The following is a 22,631-nucleotide window of genomic DNA, read 5'->3' on the forward strand; positions in this document are numbered from 1 at the left end:
AACCATCTGGAGGAGGAGAACTTCACATCTCGTGAAGATCTCTAAGCGCTGTGGAGCCTATCGGACCCAGCGTGTATCTCAAGAAGGCTACAGGGGTCTGATCAACCTCTGGCCTCTCCCCGTCGCCGAACGATCCCTCGACGAACCCCTTCCCTGCGCGCAAGTTCCACGGAGCCTAGCAAACTTCGTGTGAGTGTATCCAGAGCTCTCTGCTTTGAGTTATTTTCTTCAGTTGACACGACGGGCTCGCGGTTTAGAGCCTTCAACTGGATTGGGCTAGAAGGTTCGCGTGGAAGGAACTCTAGTCCGCCTCTCTTCTTTTCTGTCTGTAACCGCAACTCAAGCAAGTTTTCCTGCCTGCACCGCGACCATCTTCGGTGTAAGTAAAATAATCTTAAATCAACCGCTAAGCGTCCGTGACTAATTCTAGTCCGCCGGCCTGCATTCCCCGACCCGGCGTGTCCGGGCTGCTGGCCACAGCCCGCCGCATGCCCCCGAGGGCCTCAGACTGCTCCCGGCCTGCACAGTTAAATATTGATGTTGTAAAATGCATAGCATAAAACCAGAGGTGTAACCATCCAGTTCTGTACCCTGGGCAGTGGCAACACGTGGTGCGGGGGCAGTGGTCAGCAGAAACAGGGCAAGCTAACCAGAGGTTCACTGCTGCAGAGGAAGATGTTGCCTCCTTTTTTGTTGCTTACATGTGGTGAGTCATGACTTAAAAAAACATTTTTCGGCAAAAAAAGAAGAGGCACCATGATTAATCCTCTTGGACACCTCCCTACTGTAGTTCCCTGCTTCTGCCAGCTGCTGGCCCTGCACCATGTGCTGCTGATACCCAGGCAGTCAACCCCTGTCACTGCTGCTCACCACTCCCTGCTGTGGGGACCAGACCACTGCATGGGCAGGGTGGGAGTCTGACACACCCCCTGACTCCATTCTTCCCCTCACCTCCTCCTTAGGCAGCATCCAGGGCTTGTGTCTTGCTTGCACATCTCCTGTTAAGCTATTGTATAAAACATACAGAATATGGCAGCCAGTTATCAAGCTATACATATGCACATGCTAGCGTTCACGCACAGACACACACACATGTGCAAAGTCAGATTAAAGGGACTGGCAGCTTGCCACACATGAGTACTACTTAGTCTCTTCCATAACCACTGGTTGGAGTTCTCAACTCCTCCTCACTTCAGTCTTGCTTTTGTAGTCTCCTCATACCCTCAATTGACAGACACCATTGAGTAGAAAGAAGTTCTGATCCTGATTTCCTTCCTTCATCTGGTCCATAGAGAGTAATGGTGTTTGCAGAAGAGGTAATTTGAACAACTCTTCTTGCCAGTTCTTGTGAAACCTCTTTCCTTTCCAGTAACTAACTGGGCAAGGAGAGACTGCAGGGGCAAAGGGAGTCAAGTACTGAATGGGAGCGAGGGTCCAGAAAGATCAAAAGAGGGTGTATGAAAGGGAGTGCTGGGAAACTAAAGGGAGAAAGCTGAGGGGAGCTAAGATAGCCACTGGGGTTCTCAGAAACTCAGAGAAGCAGAGTGAGAATACGAGCGCTTATCTAGGGTGAAATCCTGATTACCTGAACTTAATGTACAGCATATAGGTGTATGTGAAAGATTATGAGAGAGGGAGAGAGATTCACGCCTCTCTCCAGTCAAGTGACAGAGTAGGGAGATGCAGATAAGCTATTAGTCTTGTTATGAGCTGTAAGAAATCCCCAAAACATCTACGAATGGGTTTTCATTTTCAGGTCCCATTTTTGATTCCAGATAATCCCCAATTCAGACTGGACATCTGATGAACTGACTGCTCAGTTAAGAGTTAACTGCAGTAATGACGAACAAACTCTGAAGGCAGGGTCAAGATGTGGCATGTTTAGCCAAAGTTTACAGGAACTTGATCTGAACTATTTTGGTTTAGAAATCAGGCTGGAAATATCACAAGGACAGCATGTCTCATGATGTCTTGGCACTTCTACTTCAGGTGAAAGTGCCAAGCAATAGAAGAAGAAAAATGACAAAATACAAGCATGCACACAAACAAAAATCAGCTCTCTGAATTTCAAACAACATTGAGGTTAGGTTCTTTGTGGGTTTAGCCTGCACAGGAGCTTTTATTTAGTCTGCAGATCAGCTTCTATTTTATCCAAACTGCTATTCATTGACCCTTACTAGAAATGCCAGTAAATGTGGTGGATAGGGACTGAAAGAGGGGAAAAGATGTCTGAGGAGATGAAGTTGAAGTCTTCCTTTTCAGGGGTCGTATCTATATGAGACGCTGACTGCACAGTTGTTACTGTGCATTTATTTAGTATTTGCATACACAAGTACTAAACGACTGCATAACTGGAGTTACTGTAGCATCCCCAAGCAGCTTTTTGGTGATGCTGACTGTACAGTAGCTCATTATTACTGCGCAGTAGCTTGTTACTGTTGTGCAGTAGCATCACGTTGTGCTTCATGACACGCAACACTACTGTGCAGTAGTAGCATCTCATGTAGATGCAACCAGGATCACCTTTCCCACAGTGAAAATACTTTATTGTACTAATAGGAAGTAGCTATATTTTCATCAGGACACTCCCTTGAAACTCAGAAGGTTCAATTTTCTGCTGTACCACAGCATTTTTCTATGACCTTGGGCAAGTCAGCCTCTGTGCCTGAGTTTCCATCTGTAAGAAGGGGATAATTGCATGTATCTACCTCTCAGGGCTGTCATAAGGATAAACACATTAAAGACTGAGAAATGTTCAGATGCTACTGGAAGAAGGATTATTTATATAATCAGGGGAGAAAAATAGATGTTTGAACAAAGAAGAAAAAATGAACCATGTATCAGGAAAAAGTCTAGTCCATCTTCAGACATAACATCTTATCATTTTTGTTTGTTACTGTAGCATGTAGCTTACATGTTTCTGTAAGCTAGACCTAACAATGAATTAAAGTTTAGACACTTACTTTCATAGTCTTGTAGGTTTTCAACTGCAGACAGTAGCTTGGCCCTGTCTTCTGGGTCTGTAATATTTAGCTCAACCAGATGGCTCTCTTGTAGATCCTTCAAGTCCTCCAGAGTCTCATAGCCATTTAGCAAGAGAGTTGATGTGTATTCCTACAAATGGGAATCCAAACAAACAATTCAGTCCATGAACAAGAGAGGTTAGAGACATAACTGCAGTTTTATCTCTTTCGTTTTCTGTGGACAGAGGAAAAAAAGCTGTCAGGACCCCTGGAGCACCAGGAGCCCCCAACCAACATTTTCTGTGAAGCATCTATAAAGGCAGGTCTGTTCCCTTCCTAGTCATGTCTAAGCATCAGGCATCTTAAATTGTGGCACAGTCAAATAAATCTAATACTTTACAATCAGATTGGGGATAGTTTACCAAATAGCTATCCAATAGATAACAGTGGACCAGATCATGAGCTTGTATAATTCACTATTTCCCTTTTTACCTTGGTTTACATCAACTGAATATGTGGCCAAGTGCCTATAACTCCCCTAACTTTGTGTTTTACTTTTGTTGGAAATGGAAGATCTTAAAATTCCAGGGTTTTCCGTTTTCATCAGTGGACCACCAGGAACCACAGCAGTCAACCATAAAGGCACTCATTGCATAGTATATGCTATACATGATAAGCCATTTAAAAGGTCATGGAATGAAATTAAGGTTATGGTATCCTTCATATTTTCTAATGAGCTATTTTGAAGTAACAGTTGGATTCTCTGGAAGGGATGAGTGATACAAAATCAAAAACACAATTCCTTAACAGATCAGGGAAGAAAATAAAAAATATTCAGACCACTAAATGAGAATTTCCATTATTTGTTAGCAATGAATTTTATTCAAATCCCCCCAAATTTCAGTGATTGGCCCAACATCTACAATGGGACAAACCCAAACTCCACATCCAGAGACCCCTCATAATTTAGAAGTGGGTAGATCTGAATCTGTCATTCATAGTTTGGGCCATATTTCCAGTTCTTATGCAACACTCTTCCCTCATATTTTCTCTTCAGTCCTCAAGGCTAGGGACAGATACTACACATAAACCAGTTTAAGTGATCAGAAACTGGTTTAAACCTGTAACAGAACAGATGTTCAGTGCACAGAAACCAGTTTGAAAATGGCTAAAACTGGTTTGAGATAAACCTGGTTGAATGTAGTATCAGACTTAACTGATTTGGCTCAAACTGGTTTATGCAATGTCTGTCCCAGACTCCTTGCTGGTTTAAGTTAAATCAGACTCCCCCAGCATGCTCTCTGGTCTGGGCAGGGCTCTCTGCTCCACTACAGAGCTGGCCCCTCCCCCCTGCTCCTTGGCTGCCGCTCTACACAGACTGCAGGCATCTGCCTGCTCCTCCCCACCGACCTCCCTGTCCCTTCGGCCTTACAGGCATCTCAGCATTAGCTAGCAGACCACATGCTGGCTACAGTCTGTGCTGTGGCAGGACAAAGGGAGAATCAACAGGTAGCTGGTAATGTCCCTTTGTTTTCTTAATGGGGTGTTAAACACTGAGTTAGGGATGATACACACTGTTATCAGTTCCCTGCTGGGCTGCTGGGCAGATGACCCCTCCCTAATCAAAGCGTCCTGCTGAGGTCTGGCCATGCCCCCTCAGCACTGTGGAAGGGAAAGGAGGCTTGCTCTAGCACCCCCCCAGCTTCTAGCCTGAGCCACTGCAGGTATGTGCCTGCATTTCCTCAGTCCAGAGCGAATGTCTGTTCAGTTGGAAACCGGTTCAACCTAGGCAGGTTAGACTAACCTGCAAAAATTGAATCAATTCAGGGTCAGGCTTTTTGAATGTCTGTCCCTAGCCCAACTGACTGAGTGTGGAGTCAGGGGCTCTGGTTTTCTAGTGTTGGTTCTACTGATCTCTCACTCCGCAGTCTTGAGTTACCTTTTTATATTCGTGTGTATGTCCATTTTTAGAACTTCTAAACTGAAGGTCATGGGTAAAATTCAAGTCACACAAGGGATCAATTTGACCCAATAATATTTCCCTATCTAAACTGAAGTAGGAATAAGTGAGGATTAATTAGTGTTTGTAAATTGCTTTGAAATTGCAAAGTACTTCATAAATGCCATCATTATTGTTTCATATCTATGTTACAATATTTATTCCACTGCTAAAATAGACTAAGAAACAGCATTCAAATTTTATGTACCCAGAAAACAATTTGAGTCCAGCCAGAAAACATTTTCCAGTCATAAAGAAGATGAAGTACAGGTTTGCTATAAACCAAAAAGTAAATACACAATTGGCAGGTTCATCAAATGGCTTTTTTTTAATAGAGCACTTTTATCAGATGGGAAATTTAGTAGCAGACTGACAGTGTGTTAATTCAAAGAAACCTTCTGATGAGTAGCCGTTGTGTTAAAGAGAGACCATAGAGAGGACAGACCCTCAGCACATATGCAGCTTCCATGCAGAGGTGACATGAAGAGACTCACAAGCAAGTTTTTTTTTTTTTAATTTACTCTTCCACCTTTTTCAGCTGTATTTGAAAAAAAATGACCCATGTTTTCTACTGTACGGATTTGCTTTGGTGTAGTGCCAGAGATGGAAAGGAAAGAAGCAAAAGTGGCTTTAAGCCATATTTGTGACTCCTGGACTCGGGAGCAGATCTGTGTCAATTCAGGCTACTCTTGCTCTTTGTGCTGGGCTGCCACAGATGGCAGCTGGGGATTGCAAGGGATGCCAAGCATCCCAGCTTTCCTATAGGAATGCCTTCTGCAGTGGTTCATTACTGTAGGAACTGTAGTTTCTTCACGCATGGGATTCTCAAGTGGTTAAGCTTTTGTACGTGAGAGTAAGCACCCGAGAAAAAATAAAAAGAGCCAGGTAGATGACTTCAGGACTAATGCACTGTCACTCCTAGTCCCCTCAACTGCAGTGAGTGGCTGCAGGACTAATGGAGCTGCAAGGTTCCTGGTCACTCCTGTCACTTTGGTTTGTATGCTGCCCCAGTGTGAATGTGTTCATGCCCAGACAAACATCAAAGCAATATCACAGTTGTCTTTATTGTTACAAACCCTACTAGCATCTGGGGGGTTCGTGGGGTGTCATGCATCTATTTTTGAGTTTGTTTTACTAATCTGGTATGTGTAATGTCTATTTATTGGTAGTGTAAAGCCATATTTTGCCTTATTGTCCTTATGTTTATATGCATTGTGGTATTTGATATAAAACATACTTCTTACATGCCATAATAGAGTCAGGATTGTCCTATGAAAATAGGGTGACCGTATGTTCTGTTAAAGCCAGGACAGTCCCACATTTCAGAGGCTGGTTTTGGCCAACTCATAAGGGGAATTATAATGGGTTTCCCAGAAACACAGGGGCACAGGCCAAAGTCTGACCAGGACTTGGAGTAGTGTCGCACTGCTGACTGCCCAACTTGTATCCCTTCTCCCACTGGCTTGTGAGAGCATTGGGGAGAGTGTCCCAGATTTTTTGGATGATGATCTGAATTTCCAGGATTTCCATATGGTCCGTCTTTATGAAAATGACTTAAGTTTGGTGCCAAAGAGAAGCTCAGAGCCTAAACAGCTGAAAAACAGCAACTGCTGAAAATCAGCATCTCATATGAGTTGTTTACTTTGAAGTGCTCTGAGGCACAGGAACCAGCCCCTTCCAGACAATAATGAATTTACATTTTAAAGGAAGGGGCCCTAAGAATAACATCTGGCTAGAAGAGGGAAACTAGCAGTGAGAGACAGTACTATGAGGATACTGCATTTAGCTTTCCTCATGTTTGAAAGGATGCACATATTCTCCTGGTCTTAATGAGATCAGGAACGATTGCTTCTCTGGCAAATGCGCACCTTTGAGGGAGCATGCAGTGGGGGGGGGGAGGGGGGGGAAGGAGGCACATGTACAGTGTGGGCTCCCCAAGAGTTCAATGAAGGGGGAGAGATTTAAATGGCAAGATAAGAAACTATACTGAAGCTCTGCCTTTTTGCCTTGAGAGCAAGTTTCTGCCTTCAGTTTTCCTGGACTTAAGGAAACAATGGAGTCCCTGGGCCAGGATGCTGGATAAAAGACACTAACAAGGACTTGCAGGAGGCCCTGGAGGAGAGGTCAGAGGCAGAAGCTGTTTTTAAACTTGTTGAGCTGAACAGGAACTGAATTCCTACTGAACTGAATTTATGGGTTATTGTTGTTTGCTTATTCTTATATATCCCAGTCTGTATCTCAACATATGGTTTCTGATATCTTGCGTTTACTTTTGTTTGTGCCATAAATTTGTTCTCATCTTCTATAACCCACTTGTTGTCAGTGTTAACTGTGAAGCCAGAGCACTTGACTATAGAGGCAGTCCTCTTTTCTGGATGGGGGATCTATCTTTTCCGAGTGCTTGACTGGACAAAGGTGCGGTTCTTTTAGCTGGCAGAATCTCCTCTTCTAAGATATGTCAAGGCTTGGGTGAGACCGGTATAGCTAAGGCACCATAGGTCAGGAAGCTGACCTTAGGAGCATCTCGGTCTGTTCTCAGTGGTCAAGCAGCAGATGGCAGGGAAGGGTTTGGAGCTGAAGGGCATACCTAACTGCATCTTGAATTGGGGCATATCACCGTTATTTATAATTTATTTCATGTAATACCTAGACTTCCAATCAGGAGCTGGGTCCCCTGGGCCTAAACACAGTATCCACATATTGCAAAAAGACAATCCCTTCCCTAAGAACTGTACAAATTAAGAGAATTGCATGCTGAGAATCACATACTTGGCAATGCAAGGAGCATTTCCTTCAACCACTTTTACATGAGTATTCATGGGTTAGGTAAATGGAAGGATGGAGAATTTTCTAAGCCACTGATATTTTCTGGAACTAGTCATTGTGGCTCTAACTACATTAAAAACAAATGTAAAAAAACCCAAAGCATTCCAGACAGAAATAGGAAAGCATTCGCTAACCTGCAGATGGATCCGCTCTAAGAGTTCCTGCAAGGTTTTAGGCTTTGCCCTTCTGCTTCTTCGGTGTGCCCTGATCTTCCTGGGAGCTGCTTCCTCTTCCATAATAATATCCACATAAATGAATTTGAAATTGCCCACTTTGTTGTTCAGCATGCCCGTCCACATACCCATGGGGGTTTTGCAGATAATGTCAATAATGTCTCCTTTCTAGAGAAATAAAAAGGAAGATGGTGACCAAATGCAGTGGGTTTGTGACATGTGGCCTCAATACAGCCTCTTTACCTCAATACAGCCAGAACAGTGTCACTGCATAGAAGACACTGAGTGGTGGCAACTGAAATGCTCATGAGTATTTATTAATGTCAAGTAACTTTTCTTGTATAAGGAGGATATTTTTGGTTATTAGAAATCAAAGTATTACAGAGCAACATATGGTAATAGTGGCTCTTGCCCTACCCACCCCATGGAATTTAAGGGCCATAAGTACATCCCTTTCTCCTTTGCACAGACATTGTACCCAGTAGGGCACAATATGATGGCTGGAGATCAGCCTCCATGAGGCTCCTTCCTGTAGTAGTGGTCAGGGAACGGTTGCAACTTTGGCAAGAGAGCATTCACAGGGTATTTTCTCATTGCAGAGCTAACCTAGGCTCTTACCTGAATTTTAATCCAAAGATACTCCTCACATGGAAGAGTTTCTGATGGCTATCTGGAAGTACTTAAACCCACGCTAGCTAGCTGAACCATGTAGGGGTGTGAGCTGTAGCCTGGGATCTGCTTTCATGTGGGCTGGAACCAACCCACTTGGCAGGGAGGAAACATATTAAATCATTTGAGTACTGCTGGTCCTCCAAAGTCAATTTTCCCCAAGGATGGATAAGTTCTTTCAAAATTGACATAATAGTCCTGGAAAGTTTGAGAGAGGGTATTAGCAGAAAGAACTAACCACAAGTTGTGCCTCCAAACAGACAGGAGTAAGTGCAAAAACAGCAAGTACGCAGTGGGCACATCTACACGAGACATTTACTGTGGGGCTGCTTAATTAGCTCTAGCAGTAAAGGCTCTGCATCTATATGTGCATCCCTATTAGGTTACAGTAAACTAATAAACACTGCCATAGGTTAATAGTTGTAAAAAACAGTAGTATCCTGCAGTGGTGTTGTTTACTGTACAGCAATACACATATATATGCTGATGGGGTTGGCTGGGGCATGAAGGCTGCCTGAAGCACCTGCATGCACTGGCCAGCCCCTCTGCAGCACGCTGATCTGGGTCAGAGCAGTCCCCAGCTGTGTGTTTCTGAAAACTGGAAATACAAAGGTTTTCATGAAAAGAACCATTACATCACAAATACCAGATATTTCCATTCCAGAAAGAAATTTTGATGGTTGTCTCACCTTGATTTTTAGAGAATCAGTATCATAAGGACTTGGAGTGAAGTCGGTGTGTACTTTGGCTCTGCCACAGAATGGTCCAGTATAAGGGACTTCATCATCAAGCCTAAAGCTGTCCCTGTTGCTGGTTCCATCTGAACAACTAGTGACTCCGCCTAGTAGAAAACAAATACTTAAATCTCCTTTGAATTACTAGGAATTGTTCAATTTCATATAACATCAAAGAGGCTAACATGATAAGGCATAAAAAGAGTGCATTGCATATAAATTTGACACATTCCAAGAGCAATATATTCATTCAATAACCAAACATACTATAAGACATTAAGAAAAATAAGCTAGATATCTTTAACATATTCTGTGTAGTAATCCTTTATAATGATGATGCTAATGGACCGCACATTTTGCTTATGGGCTTGTTGAAATATTACTTCTGTAGATTAATAAGTACTTGAAAACTGCAATTTAGAAAATGATTTCTGTTAAACTTGTTCTGTTTAAAAACAAATACTGTAGAAGTGATTTTATTTCATTATAATACAAGCTAACACTTCAAGAGAACCTGCACTGCAGAGGAAAATTTTAATCTTTCAACGTTTCTACCTGTCATTTCATCTAGGTTGAGCAATAAAATATCAGCAGAGTAATTCAGGCAAATTTGAGCAAGCTCTGCAGTATCCCATCCAAATATGTTTTTTAGATAAGAGCAGCAGTTTGGAAATGGCTCCCATATACAATTTTCACAAATCATGTTGTAGAAAATGACCATAAAATGATTTGGTTCGCATGGTGGTTTAAATGTACAGCTGTGCCTCCAGGCTGGGTGAACCTGCTCTTTGATCTCTGGTCAGGGATCACATGATGAGCAGAACAACATCACAATATCACATCCTTGGAGCCTTGGGAGACGATTGCTCACAGAATGGCAACAAACAGCCTTCTCCAGGCTTTCTAGTGCCCTGTCTAGCCCCACCTGAGACTACCTGATTGGAGAATTTTGGGTGAGCTGTAGAGGAGGTGGACCGTGCTCCCTTACTGTCTTTGTGTCTTGGCTGAAATCTCCCTTGTGTTCTGGAGAATCAGTCAGGTTGAGTTTTCCTTTAATCCCACATTTACAAAGCCTGTCTGAGGACGGGGGAATAGATTCCTGGCCAGTCAGGGAAGGGGGAAGTCTGCACGCGTGCGTGCATGCATGAGTGCATGTGTGCGTATGTTGGGAGTGCATGGGCTTGTAACCTCAAAGGAACCGAAGTAACAGCTGGTCTAAGGTCAGCTGCAAATTGTAATGCAACATGCACCAGTTGTATCATTAAATAGTATGTTGGGCTGTGTGTAGATGAAATGACGGGAGTGTATGCATGACACTTCAAAGTGGGCTAAATGCTTTTGTACCACTTTAATGGTGTCAGTGTTTGCATGCCTCGGTGGCATATTGTGCATTAATTCCAGCTGCTGTAGGAAAATTGGCGGTGTAATGTATCTTAAATGACTTGGGGTGCAGCAAACTAAAATTCCTTCGAAGAGTTTTAATTTGCTGCCTCATCAGCCGTAGAGGGAAGCACTGGACTCTGTGCAGCTCAGGGGCTCTGCAGGAAGCCCTGCAGGCAGCCTAGCAGCAGCTTGGGAAGGCAGGCTCCACTCAAGAAAAGCGATGAGCCTGAGCTCCTCCCCCCCCGTCCAGGAGCCTGCCTGCCTGCCTGCCTGCCTGCCTGAGATGCGTGGGTGCCCAGTGCTTCCCTCAGTGGCTGTGGTGCCCCTGGGACTGCCTGAGCTGGGTGCCTGCGGGCGCGTGCCGCCTGAGGGGTGGCTGCCATCGCTGCAGAAGGAAGTACCAGCCCCAACTCCCCCCCGCAGCCCAGGGACGACTCTGCCCACCGGCAGCTTGCCCTCCCCTCTCCACTGGAGAGGCAGGTAAGTCAGCAGAGTATGTGCACAACACAGGGGTTTAATCAGCCCTAAATTGAAGCGGTGTTTTTTAAACTCCATCACTTCAATTTAGGGCCCCCATGTCATCTACACATGCCCTGGTTAATGTCTTTTATTATGTTGCTACATATTATGCTACTGGTGAGTAAAATAGGCCGAGTCAGCTACCCCATAGTGCTCAGCCCAGTGTAACAATACAAATAAATACGTAAAACAATCTTGCAGTTTTTGATGCTGTTGCCCTACTATTACCATACCAACATTTAGCTTTAGTCTTGACTGTAGAACCAACATTTAGCATTTGAACAGCGAAATGCTTACTATATTCTTAGCCATTTCTATACCATCTGCCATGTCTATATTGCTTGCTGAGCTCAGAAACATCACTGAATAGCATGCCCTTATTTCTTCCTCTGCTCTGCACCTGCCAGATCCTGGAAATGAGGTCATGTAGCCACTTTAGAGTGACCTGAGTAAGTGCCCACAACTACTCGGGGTGATTATTGGTGTGCGCGCTAAGGTAGCTACATTGCCTAAATTTCAGACTTCCATGTAGGCAAAATGCAATACTTATACTCTCCTCAGTGGCGTGCCAAGACTTAGGTGTTCCAAGAGGCAGTACAGATTTTGAATCTGGGGATTCAGATTCAACCCACCCTGGGATGCTGCTGTGTTCACTGCAGGTCTTTCGTGAACCAAACTCCACTGACTTCCACAGAGTTGAATCAGGGATGAGTTTGGTCTCATCTGTATAATCACTGTTCTGTATAACCTTGTAGCACTGAAGGTAACTCCTCCCCTCCATCACAACCAGCACTTGTTATGTATACATAATTGACTGTAGGACCTGCAGGTAGATGCCAATCAACTTACTGCTTCCCACTCTATTTTCTGAATAAGCAAAACCAGTATTTCTGACTAGACTTTATGGGTGCCTGTAGATGGGCTGGGAGACTGCTCCTTTGCACTGTAATTACAGCACATTGGAGCAGACTCAATTAATAGTGTCTGCTGAAGCATGCTAATTAGCATACTTCAGCAAGCCTTTGCATCTCGTGTATCAGTGTCCCCGCACTTTAAAATGGTGGTGGAGGCACTTTAACTAAAGCTCATTCGACAAGCTTTAGTTAAAAACCCTGCCACCATTCTGAAGTGCGGGGACATTGATACATGAGATGCTGCAGGCTCTTGGAGCCACTCTAATTAAAGCGCTCTCCCACCCCTGGAGCACATGTAAAAACACCCATAGTTTTTCATGTCATGTACTTTTATAGATTCATAAACTAAGGCTTGAAAGGATGACGGTGAGAATCTAATCTGGCCTCCTGCATGACAAAGGCCATAGGACTTCTCTGAGTCAATTCCTGTTTGCCCTACAAAATATCTTTTAGAAAGCCACCCAAACTTGATTTAAAGATTTTCAGTGATGGAGAATCTAGTACCATTCTTGTTAAAAACTGTTTCAGTAGATACTGTCACTATTAAAAATGTGTTCCTTGTTGTTCTTTTGAGTGTGTCCAGCTTCTTATACCTTTGTGTAGATTAAAGAGGTCTCCATTATCAAGTTATTGTTCTCTAGCTCTGACATTCAATTAATTTTCAATAATATTGAAAAAAACAACAAAAGGGGTTATGATTCTTTGTACTTACTCGATGAGCTTTGGCCACTATAGAGACTATCCATAGAGTCACTGGCTTTTAAAGAGGCCTTTTCTGTATGTCCTCCACCTCCAGGATCACTGTCATCTTTGCCTTCTTCATTCTTCAGCAACAAAACTAAGCGGTTAATTATGCTAAGGCAGACTTTATATGCATGTTTGACAGCTGACATATTTTGTGTACTTATTTTACTAGTATACATTGACTTGCTAAAATGAACATTGTGCTTAAGTGTTACAACATTTTCCTTCATTACTGATTAGACAGAGGAGAAGGCACTTCTGGTGGTTATAATACAAGGCTGGGAACAAGGAGTTCTTGGTTCTATTCCTTGCTCTGGAAATGACCCACAGTAGGACCTTTGTCCCTTCATGCTCTCTGTGCCCATCTCCATCTGCTGTGCCTATCTCCTTCTACTGTATTCTCCACATCCCACTGGATTCATAGTAATAGTGAATCTACCACAATAATAAAAAAATCAGAGACATACATCAAGGAAATCCCCAAGTAAACCAGGTAAGATGTTTTCCTGGCTGTTCTGGAACTCCAGGGAAATAGCAAGTATCTAGCACATGATATTACAGCTTAAATGTTTCAAAATTATCTATATTGATAATATGTAATATAAAAATTACAGGAGCAAAGTAGGAAGAAAGCATCTGGGGATCACTGCGGGGATTCTCCTCCATCTAAAGAGGAAGCACAGAGAGCAACTCTAAGAGCAAATGGTGAGAACTGTATGCAACTGCTGTGCCTTGCACTGGACTATCTCAGTCTTGGGCTTTATTAGTCCATTGCAACAGGGGGAGGGCAAGCCAGAGGCACATGGCCAAGTTTATCTCCATGTGATCAGCACATTTTAGCATCAAACTCCAAATCTCAGAACATGGGCATCTTTGCAGAATAAACAGACGTTCGTTTCTCTCTTTCAGAATCATATAAGGCCTGAAATAGGACCTCTGAGGTTATATCATGAAATGTCACCTCCCAAATCATAGCTTCCAGAGTTTGTCAAAACTAGAAATTATGGCCTTATTCATCAATCTCTACTTGAAGGTGATTTAATGGTTAAATGAAACAATGCCCACTTGTCAAAGGAAGTTATTTCTTCATTAATGTTGCATCACACTCTCTACATAGAGTGGCATCTTGGACGTCATACACTATTTAGGATGTTGCATCAAACATGAAACATATGTTAAGTGACTTATTGTGTCAAGCAAAATAAAGCATTCATGGTATAGGTCAATCCCAGGTTTGGGACTGACTCCCTCTTCCCAAAGAGCTATATATTACAGAAATGAAATATGATTAGTTTCCAAGAGGGGGAATGATAGTTACACTGTTCAACAGCTTTTCTCATTGATTAACCATTGGAGCAATGCTGAATTCTATCAGCTACAGGGGAATTAAGACTGTATGGAACATGTGCCCTAGCACATTCTGTTGAATTTCTGTCTTACAAAGAATTAATTTAAGTATACAGAAGGTAAATATGGAAGTGTTATTTCTTTTCTCTTATAATACAAAAGTAATGGATCTCCCAGTGAAATTAAATCTTAGAAATATAAAACTAATAAAAATGCCTTTTCCTTTAATACACAGTACATGATTGAAATTTGGAACTCACTGCCTCGAGATATTGAGGGGAAAGGTTCAGCAGGTTCAGAAAAAGATCACACATTTGTACGTGTAGTAAAAATATCTACAGTTAAGTTAGATGAGCTAAAAACAGAAAGCAGATATGAACCCTTATGTGTCAGGGCACAAAGTGAATCACTAACCAACAGATATTGGAAGAAGTTCCTACATCTAGGCTACTCCATTAATGTCAATTAAGGGAATTTTTCTTCTGTGGCATCTAGTACTTATCTTAATCATGGCCTAAGTATTCAGTTAGAGGGGAAAAGGGAGTCAGTCCCAAACCTGAGATTGACCTATACCATAAACGCTTAGCTTTGCTTGATGCAATGAATCACTTAACGTATGTTTCATGTTTGATGCAACATCCTAAATAGTGTATGACATCCAAGATGACACGCTATGTAGAGAGTGTGATGCAACATTAATGAAGAAATAACTTCCTTTGACAACTGTATCAGAAAGTCCTACGTACTTATTTTAAGATCATCTTTTTCCTATTTACACTGACGCACACCTACTGGGGAGGATGCAAAGAACCCTCCTCCTTACCTGTGTGACCTCCTCCTCCTACAGAGACACACCTTTTCACTGTCAGCAACACAAAATATCCCCTTTGTCAAAGGAATAAAGCTCTGTTCTATCCTGGTACTCATGCCTGTGAAATTGTAAGTGTAAGTGCCTATGCCTGTGCCTTTGGCAGTGCACATGCATCAAATACGCATCCAGGGAGAAAGAAGGGTGAGAATTATTTTACTGAAATCGAATCATCAACTGTTTAAATTAATTATTTGTAGCATATATCTATCTATCTGAATTCAGGTATTATGGTGAGTCAATAAAATGTTATTAAGAAGCAATTAAGAAGTAAGCGCACCATCAACATTTCTACCATATGTTATCAAAGATGTTAAAGGTTCTTGAGCATATTTACCGTGTCCTCGGAGAGTGCCTTGATGTACTTTTTACCCATCTTTTTCTTCATGGTCAGAGAAATGGCCCGCATCTTCTTTCCCAAACCACCTCCGTTTCCTGCCATTTTATTCTGTCCTGCATCTCCAAGGTCACTTACAGTCTCCACCTCAGTTACCTGATTTGAAATTAAAAGAAAAAATCTGATGTAAGAGCAGGAGAGAATGCAGAGATACTTAAGATGCACGTAGGGTGTTTGAAAGTTCTCATCAGCCATTCTTCTATTTCTGAAAGTGCCTGGGGAATTATGTTCATAACACTATGCCTAAGCACTCATGAATATGAGACAGAAAACGCATTTCATGTTACAGTTTGATGCTCACCTTATTTCAAGTCCTAATCCAAGTGAAAATGATGCGTAAGTGGTGAGGATTTACTCAAGCCACTTGCAGCAAGAGTGTTGCAAAGCAGGTTGCTACCAGGATCACTGTTGATGAAGTATAAGTTTTATTGACTCTTGTTGCTCATATTTTTTGTAAATATGGCCCTGTCCTTTGCACTGCTCACTGAAGGTTCCTTTGCAAATCTTACACGTGTTAGTAAGTACTTGCTCAAACAAGTGATTCTCATGAATTGTATATGCACTTACCATGCATATGTGTAAGTCCTTACCAACCTAAGTTTTACACCACTGAACCCTAATGGTTCTGTGTAACAGTTATAGGAAGAGGGATGAAAAAAGTAGGATTTTGTAACACAAACCTCAACTGAATCATCCGGCTTCGATACTGAATGATGCCTAAAGCGGTCAAAGGTTCCAAAACTACTTGTGCGCTATAAAAAACACAAACAAAAACAGATCTTAGTGACATTGTTTTTACATTGTTAAGGTAGAAATATGACTATAAATCTGACATTTTACATTAACAATTCCTTATAAATGAGCAGGGTATAACATGCTATTTTCAGCTACAGACAATCTAAAAGGTGGTGGCTATGCAGGCAAAATCTGAATGCACAAGTGAAGACAGAGCAAGTTCAAGTGACAAATTGTTATTGCTCTTCTCCATAAACTATGAAATTAGCTTATGGAGAATTAGCTGCTGGTCATTCCCAGGCAAACTTTAAAGGGTACATTGTCAGAGTGGTGCAAAGTGAACAGAATACACAGAAGAGTCTAGTCTTACTGGGCACGTCTACACATGCATGAATGCACCTTTGCTACTGCACATTAAGTTTAGTACCTCTAATATGAGGTCCTACATAAATGAGCAGTAGCCAGCACTACTGCACTGTAGCAAAGGTGCATGGTCTTTTCATGATGCTTAATGCACAGTAGACCTTTGCCATGTTGTGGTAATGCACAGTAGAATTAGTCTGCTATGCATTGTCTCATGTAAATGCCCCCACAGATACTTACATTTTTGTATCCATAAATTGAGATCACCTACTAAAAAGGCCTTTTTGAAAACATGGACCTAGCACATCAGTTGCTAGAATTTGTAGACCTGTTGTAACTATGATTTTTTGAGGGGTTCATTTTATTATTTAGTAACATTCAAAGTTAAGTCAGGAGTTGCTCGTTTTCTATTATTTATGTGTATGCTTTAGTATTTATGACAAAGAAAAGTCCTGTAGTAAAATCACATGTTTATAAAATGTTTATAAAAGATTTTTAAAAAGCTGGTCTAATAAAGGATACCGGATTTGCCCAAAGAACCTTGTCTGCCTATGCCCTTGGACCAACATGACTACAACCTACAACCCTGAATGTTTATAAAACCGCATTTATTTTCTTTGCATTTTGAGTACCCCTCTGACCCCTCTCCATATGTATCAGGGTATTCAAAATTTACTATAAACCTTGAAGGGAAATGTATTAAGCTCAATAGAAAATACGCTGCATGAAAATTAGGCATATCAGAATGCTCCTTCAGAAGCTGAATGTCTGAACCTTCTGGGTTACAGAATTTCTCCGTAGACTCTTGATGAGAACGATTCAGAAGTGATCGAGGTTTCAATCAGATGGATGATCCCTTGGGTGGCAAATAAGGAAAATGTATTAAGCTGGTCCTGTGGTTAATGCACTGAACTTGGGTTTAGAAACTATGGCCTCAATAGTTGGCCTTGTCACTAGCCACTCTGGGTATCTGTTTACCACTTCCCTGCTAAACCCAGGATATTATAAAGATGTCATAGATAGATGGCCTATATATATAGCCAGAGGTGAACAAATCTTAGCTGTATAAATTCCTAAAGAACACCCATTTACTTGTTATCTGGCCACCATTTACGTCTTTTCACAAACTGTTCTTAAAAGCAGTGAAGCTGAAGCTCTGACGGGGCTGATACTTAAGAAACAATTTAACCTTCTGGTAAATTTGTGAATGCTGTTAACTATACCTTTTCTGTCCACAGTTAGCAAGCTGCTGTTTACAGTTCTATTTTTGTATACTCTCCTTTTCTGGCTATAGTTATTCCTCTAAGGGTCTCATCAGTAAAACTGTCATACCCCTGACTCTTGTGCAGGATGACAAGTTGGCATTCAGGCTTAGCAACTGTGATCTTAAGGATGAAGCTCATCAAAATGATACCAACTACACAGAGTACATTTATACCTCCCCGGGGTACTTCCATTCAGGAAGGGCCCCATCTTACCCTGTCCCTGTCCATAAATCACAGGGCTCCTATCCATTTTAACTCCCTTATCTCTTACAAACAGTCACTTTTTAAAACTAAAAAGAGTGGACAGATGTAGGGGGGAAGGGGAGGGAATAGAAATCCATGTAAAAATATATGTTCTTAATGCTTTTATTGAAACAATTCACATGAAAAGCTCTCTGATATCCCAAGTTCCTCATCCTCAAATAGTTAAAGTATTTCTTTCTAGAGGTGGTCAGAAAATTAAAACAGTTCTAATGGAAATGTCCACATTTCATTTTGGATTTTTTTTAACCAAGAATTTGCTTCAGAGAGAAATTTGAATCAAGCTCTAACTCTTGTGGTTTATGTACAGCTTGGTCTTTCTGGCTTTATTTTCATTACATAATTGCATTCTAGTGTCTAGTAACCTTACTGTGACATGTATGGTTCATGGAGTTACCTGTTTCATACCACCTTGGTTTTCATTATTATTATTGTTTCCATTTTTTTTTAATTACAAGTATTTTTTTTAAGTTACAAGCCTACTACATGATATATCTATCTGAATACATTTGATATTGGTTTAGTTGTTTGTAATGTATTTGTAATTTATGTGGCTTTAACCTTAATTAGAGCTTTCTTAATAATAGATTTTTTTTCCGTTGGGGCGCCAAAATTAAAAATAAAAATAATGGTTCTACATGAGTACCTTAATCACTGGTCCTTCAAGTATTTTTGGGCAGGGGGGCCTTACTGCCTCCTGTTGGAGTTGTTTTGCTTTATATGAAATGTTGAAGCGTTCATTGAAACAGAGCAATGAGCGAGGATGACTCTCTTGCGAGATCTTTGGAGCATCCTCCAGGGAGCTGAGACACTGGGCTTCTGTCTCTGTTCCAATGAACATGTAATTATTTGTGCAAAGTAGAACACCTCCAACAAGAGAGACTCAGATCATCCTATACTAGAAGGCCCAACAGTCTGCTGATTTGGGCAGTCTCTTGGAGCTAGGAGATGTAGGTTTGACCCAGCCCCCCAGGTAAAAGAAAGGGCTTAATCCAGGTCTCCTGAAACCTGGGGTAGGGTCACAGTGCAAGCTCCTCTTCTTTCAGCTTTTTGTAAATCTGGTCCTGGCATCATATTTCCAGGCAAAACCTTTTGGGATGGCTACATTCATGACTAGTTTCGGGATAGCTAAAATCACATTTTTAGGTGAATTTACTCTTCAACTAAAAACATTCAAACAGCTCTATTCTTAATTGCTTGTAATCCTCTGGAAAATCTATGTTGGCAAAATAAAGATAATTTTCTGTGAAAACTAATAAAAATTGATTGAAGGACAATTTAGCTGGTACACTTCAACTTCATTTAAAACTTCCATTTAAAAAAACCTTCTCTATTAACCAGATGAACAACATCCTGACAGGTGACAAGGGGTTAGCTTAATAGTATGGCATAAAAACATAGCCCTGAGGATTATGGGTCTATTAGAATGGATTAACACCTTTCACTGACTTGTCATCTTAGTAAATACTTCTCTAAGCATGGAATGGGAAGGGTGGAAAGAGGGAGGTTGGGATTCACAATACTGGGGAAACAAATAGTTCTGTGTGGTGATCTTTAAACATGGTGTAATCTTCTGTAACAGTCAATCACTTCAAGATACACAGTAGGAATAACTGGATATTAAAGTGATGATGTACCTTAGATAGTATAAAAGGGACAGACGGATAATGGTGTTCATTGTTGTTCTAAATAACTTGAGCACAGAGAAATTCATTATTCTTTTTTTGATGCTTGAAACAACCTTCTGTCCTATAAGGGTATTTTTTAGTGTACTTCCATGTTGTTTCATACCTATTAAATATTAATAAGGGTTACAGGATGATTTCCACTATTCTAGATAATGGCCTTGTTGCACTGGAGAGCACTAAATAGGGCTGCTTCAGCAATTCTTTATACTAACTTTTTCCATTAAGTAATCAATAGCTACCACCTTTTAAAATGTATTCAACCCTATTACACTGATAAAGAAAAGCAGATTTAGGAGCCGTGAGCTATGAGGGGAATAGGGCTATTACTTTTGGTAGTGTCAGTCACTACATTAGTGTCTAAGAACACCTACTTTGTGAAGGTATGGTCATAATCTGAAAGCTTTGTTTCCAGGTTAAGGGAAGCTTTTAAAGCAAATGCAAATCTACTGGAAGAAAATCTGTCATTGATTTTTGATACCAATATTCAGTATCCTATAAAATTAAGTGATTTTGCTGGCTAGATTCACATAAGAGTTACTAATGGGTACATTAAGCAAATGTGAATTTGCACAGTGGAATGTAAAACAGGTATGCGAGGAGGAGAAAAACCATCCTTATTTTTCCTCAGAAATACTGATTGAATGTACTTGTATTATTCATATATGTTCCACAAAGTAATGTTCCAGGCTTGAATTCCAGTCCCTCTGGAGCACCAAATTAATATAATGGAGAAAAGTCAAACACTTCTCTTTGTTTTTATTCCTCCTTCCATCTTTTCTTCTTAGTGGCAACCTTTAAATAACCTTTATAAAGGGACAAAAATGCACTTGTGTTATTTCTTTTAATCTAGACATTTTGTTTTTCATGTTCTAGCTTCCTTGTCTATGAAACACACACACAACAACATAAAAAACAGCTAGGTGTACAAATGTAAAACCAATAAGCACCAAAAGCCATGGGATCCGATCTCTTTCTCCTGTTAAGAATGTTTCCTATTACATCGTTGTACAGTGTGAGGCAAGAAGTTCTTATGGCATATTAATTACAACTGCCTAAATCCACCAAAAGTGGCAGTGGTTGGCTATTTATATTCACTGTGGGTGAAGTTCACCCAAGGCATAGCTCACTGTATTGGGTAATTTATACAACCCAAGGATCTGCCCCTTGCATCATAGAACAGCTACATCTTGCTTAAGCCATATTCAAAATAGCATTTAAATAAGAGGCAGTGAAGAGACTTTGTATTGGCCTTTGCATAAAGGATAAATATCACTCATTTTAAAGTTTCTCCATCAATTTCCACTTGTCTCTTAACTATAGGTTACAGTACATGGAAATAGGGCAAGAGGTTTTGCGTAGATTAAGCATTCTAGTGCAGGGGTCAGCAACCCCCGGCACGCATGCCGAGCATGGCATGCAAGACCATTTTGCTCAGCACACCACCGCCAGCCCGGGCTCTAAGCAGCTGCTGCCAGCTGCATAGCCCAGGCTGCTCCCAGCAGGTGGCTGGGAGGATGCAAGCCCTGCTGCAAGCAGACTGGGCTCCGTGGGCCAGCTGCAGCTGGGAGGCTGCAAACAGCTGCTCTGGGCATGTTGGCACTCCGGCACCTTCCAAGGTAGACATTGTGGTTTTTTGGTACTCCAGCCAAAAAACGTTGCCTACCCCTGTTCTAGTGGTTGCAAGACAGCTGATAATGTGGCCTCTTATTCCCCTATCCTAACCTGGTACCTTTTCTTTTTCTCTTTTCTTATTGCAGAGAAAGGAGCAGCATCAATTCACAAGGAGCAGAATGTCCCTGTTTGATTGATCGCTGAACATAAGTAGGGCTGGGCAAGCTTTAGAGGGAGGCTGAATATATATGCTCCATTTTGCTTCTAAGTCTTCCAGAACAAGGAACTTTTGAGAGGCGCTCTGGGAATGCAGCTGAGAATTACCAAAGTCTAGATGTATACCATCATTGAGCCAGCTCCTCTGAGTTCTCAAACAGATCATCAAAGGAAACAGTCTTTTACTTGACCACAAGACAAAATACCAAGGTTTAAATTTCATGGTGGTCTATGAAGAAAGTTTCTCACGTCTATATAAAGAATAAGAATTTGCATATATGATTAAGAAACAGTCAGAAGTTTAATGAAGAGGTAAGAAAAATATATCAGGTGCTCCACAGCTAGCAGATTTTTTTGTATTTACAGACATAGAACATCTGACCAAAACCCAAGCTATTAATATAACTTTATAGCCTCCACGAAACATGGCTAAATCTTGTACTTTGCCAGTCAAAAGCAATAAAAAAGATACAGCTTGTTCTCACTAACTCAAATAGGGCAATCTACTGAAATGGCATTTTTAACTGGCTTAAAAATTACTCTATAAAAGACTCTCACTGCTAGCATGGTGAGGTATTCAGTAATTGTATGGGGGTGGGGGAAGAAAAGAAGAAGAAAGGCAAAAGAGGTTTTCAAACAAACTTGTTACTGAGAAACAGAGTAAACACCCTTGGTTTAAAGATGGAAAATGATGAGAAAATAAAAAGCTGTATAAAGAAGTGTGTTAAGCACATTTAACACTCCCACACCTCAGCAAACACCATTCTTTAAAGCAAATGTTGAACAGCTGTTATACCAGTGGCTGTATCTATCACCCACCTAAGCCTCTAGATCTTTAACCACATTCACATTCACTGAATCACGTGGCATCTGAAAGAAAGCACAGCTGTCAGAGTTTCCATTAGAACCTTTATTTTTCAGTGGTCTAGAAATTATGGCCATGGTCATCCTGTAGG

General features: G+C 41.3%; 1 protein-coding gene across 2 annotated transcripts in view; it reads right to left on the reverse strand.

Moving 5' to 3' along the window:
• The window catches only part of LOC102378130 (SAM domain-containing protein SAMSN-1), a 134,793-nt gene that overhangs the window by 11,387 nt on the left and 100,775 nt on the right, over positions 1-22,631 (reverse strand). For both annotated transcript variants that reach the window (XM_014519605.2, XM_006022912.3), the window contains 6 exons: positions 16,217-16,288; positions 15,477-15,632; positions 12,893-13,004; positions 9,320-9,471; positions 7,923-8,129; positions 2,964-3,114 (listed from right to left, as the gene is read on the reverse strand). In XM_014519605.2, coding sequence (XP_014375091.2) covers positions 2,964-3,114; positions 7,923-8,129; positions 9,320-9,471; positions 12,893-13,004; positions 15,477-15,632; positions 16,217-16,288 — 850 coding nt within the window. The remainder of the gene's footprint in view (positions 1-2,963; positions 3,115-7,922; positions 8,130-9,319; positions 9,472-12,892; positions 13,005-15,476; positions 15,633-16,216; positions 16,289-22,631) is intronic.

The sequence above is a fragment of the Alligator sinensis genome, unplaced genomic scaffold, assembly GCF_000455745.1.
Source record: "Alligator sinensis unplaced genomic scaffold, ASM45574v1 scaffold486_1, whole genome shotgun sequence".
Taxonomy (NCBI): Eukaryota; Metazoa; Chordata; order Crocodylia; family Alligatoridae; genus Alligator; species Alligator sinensis.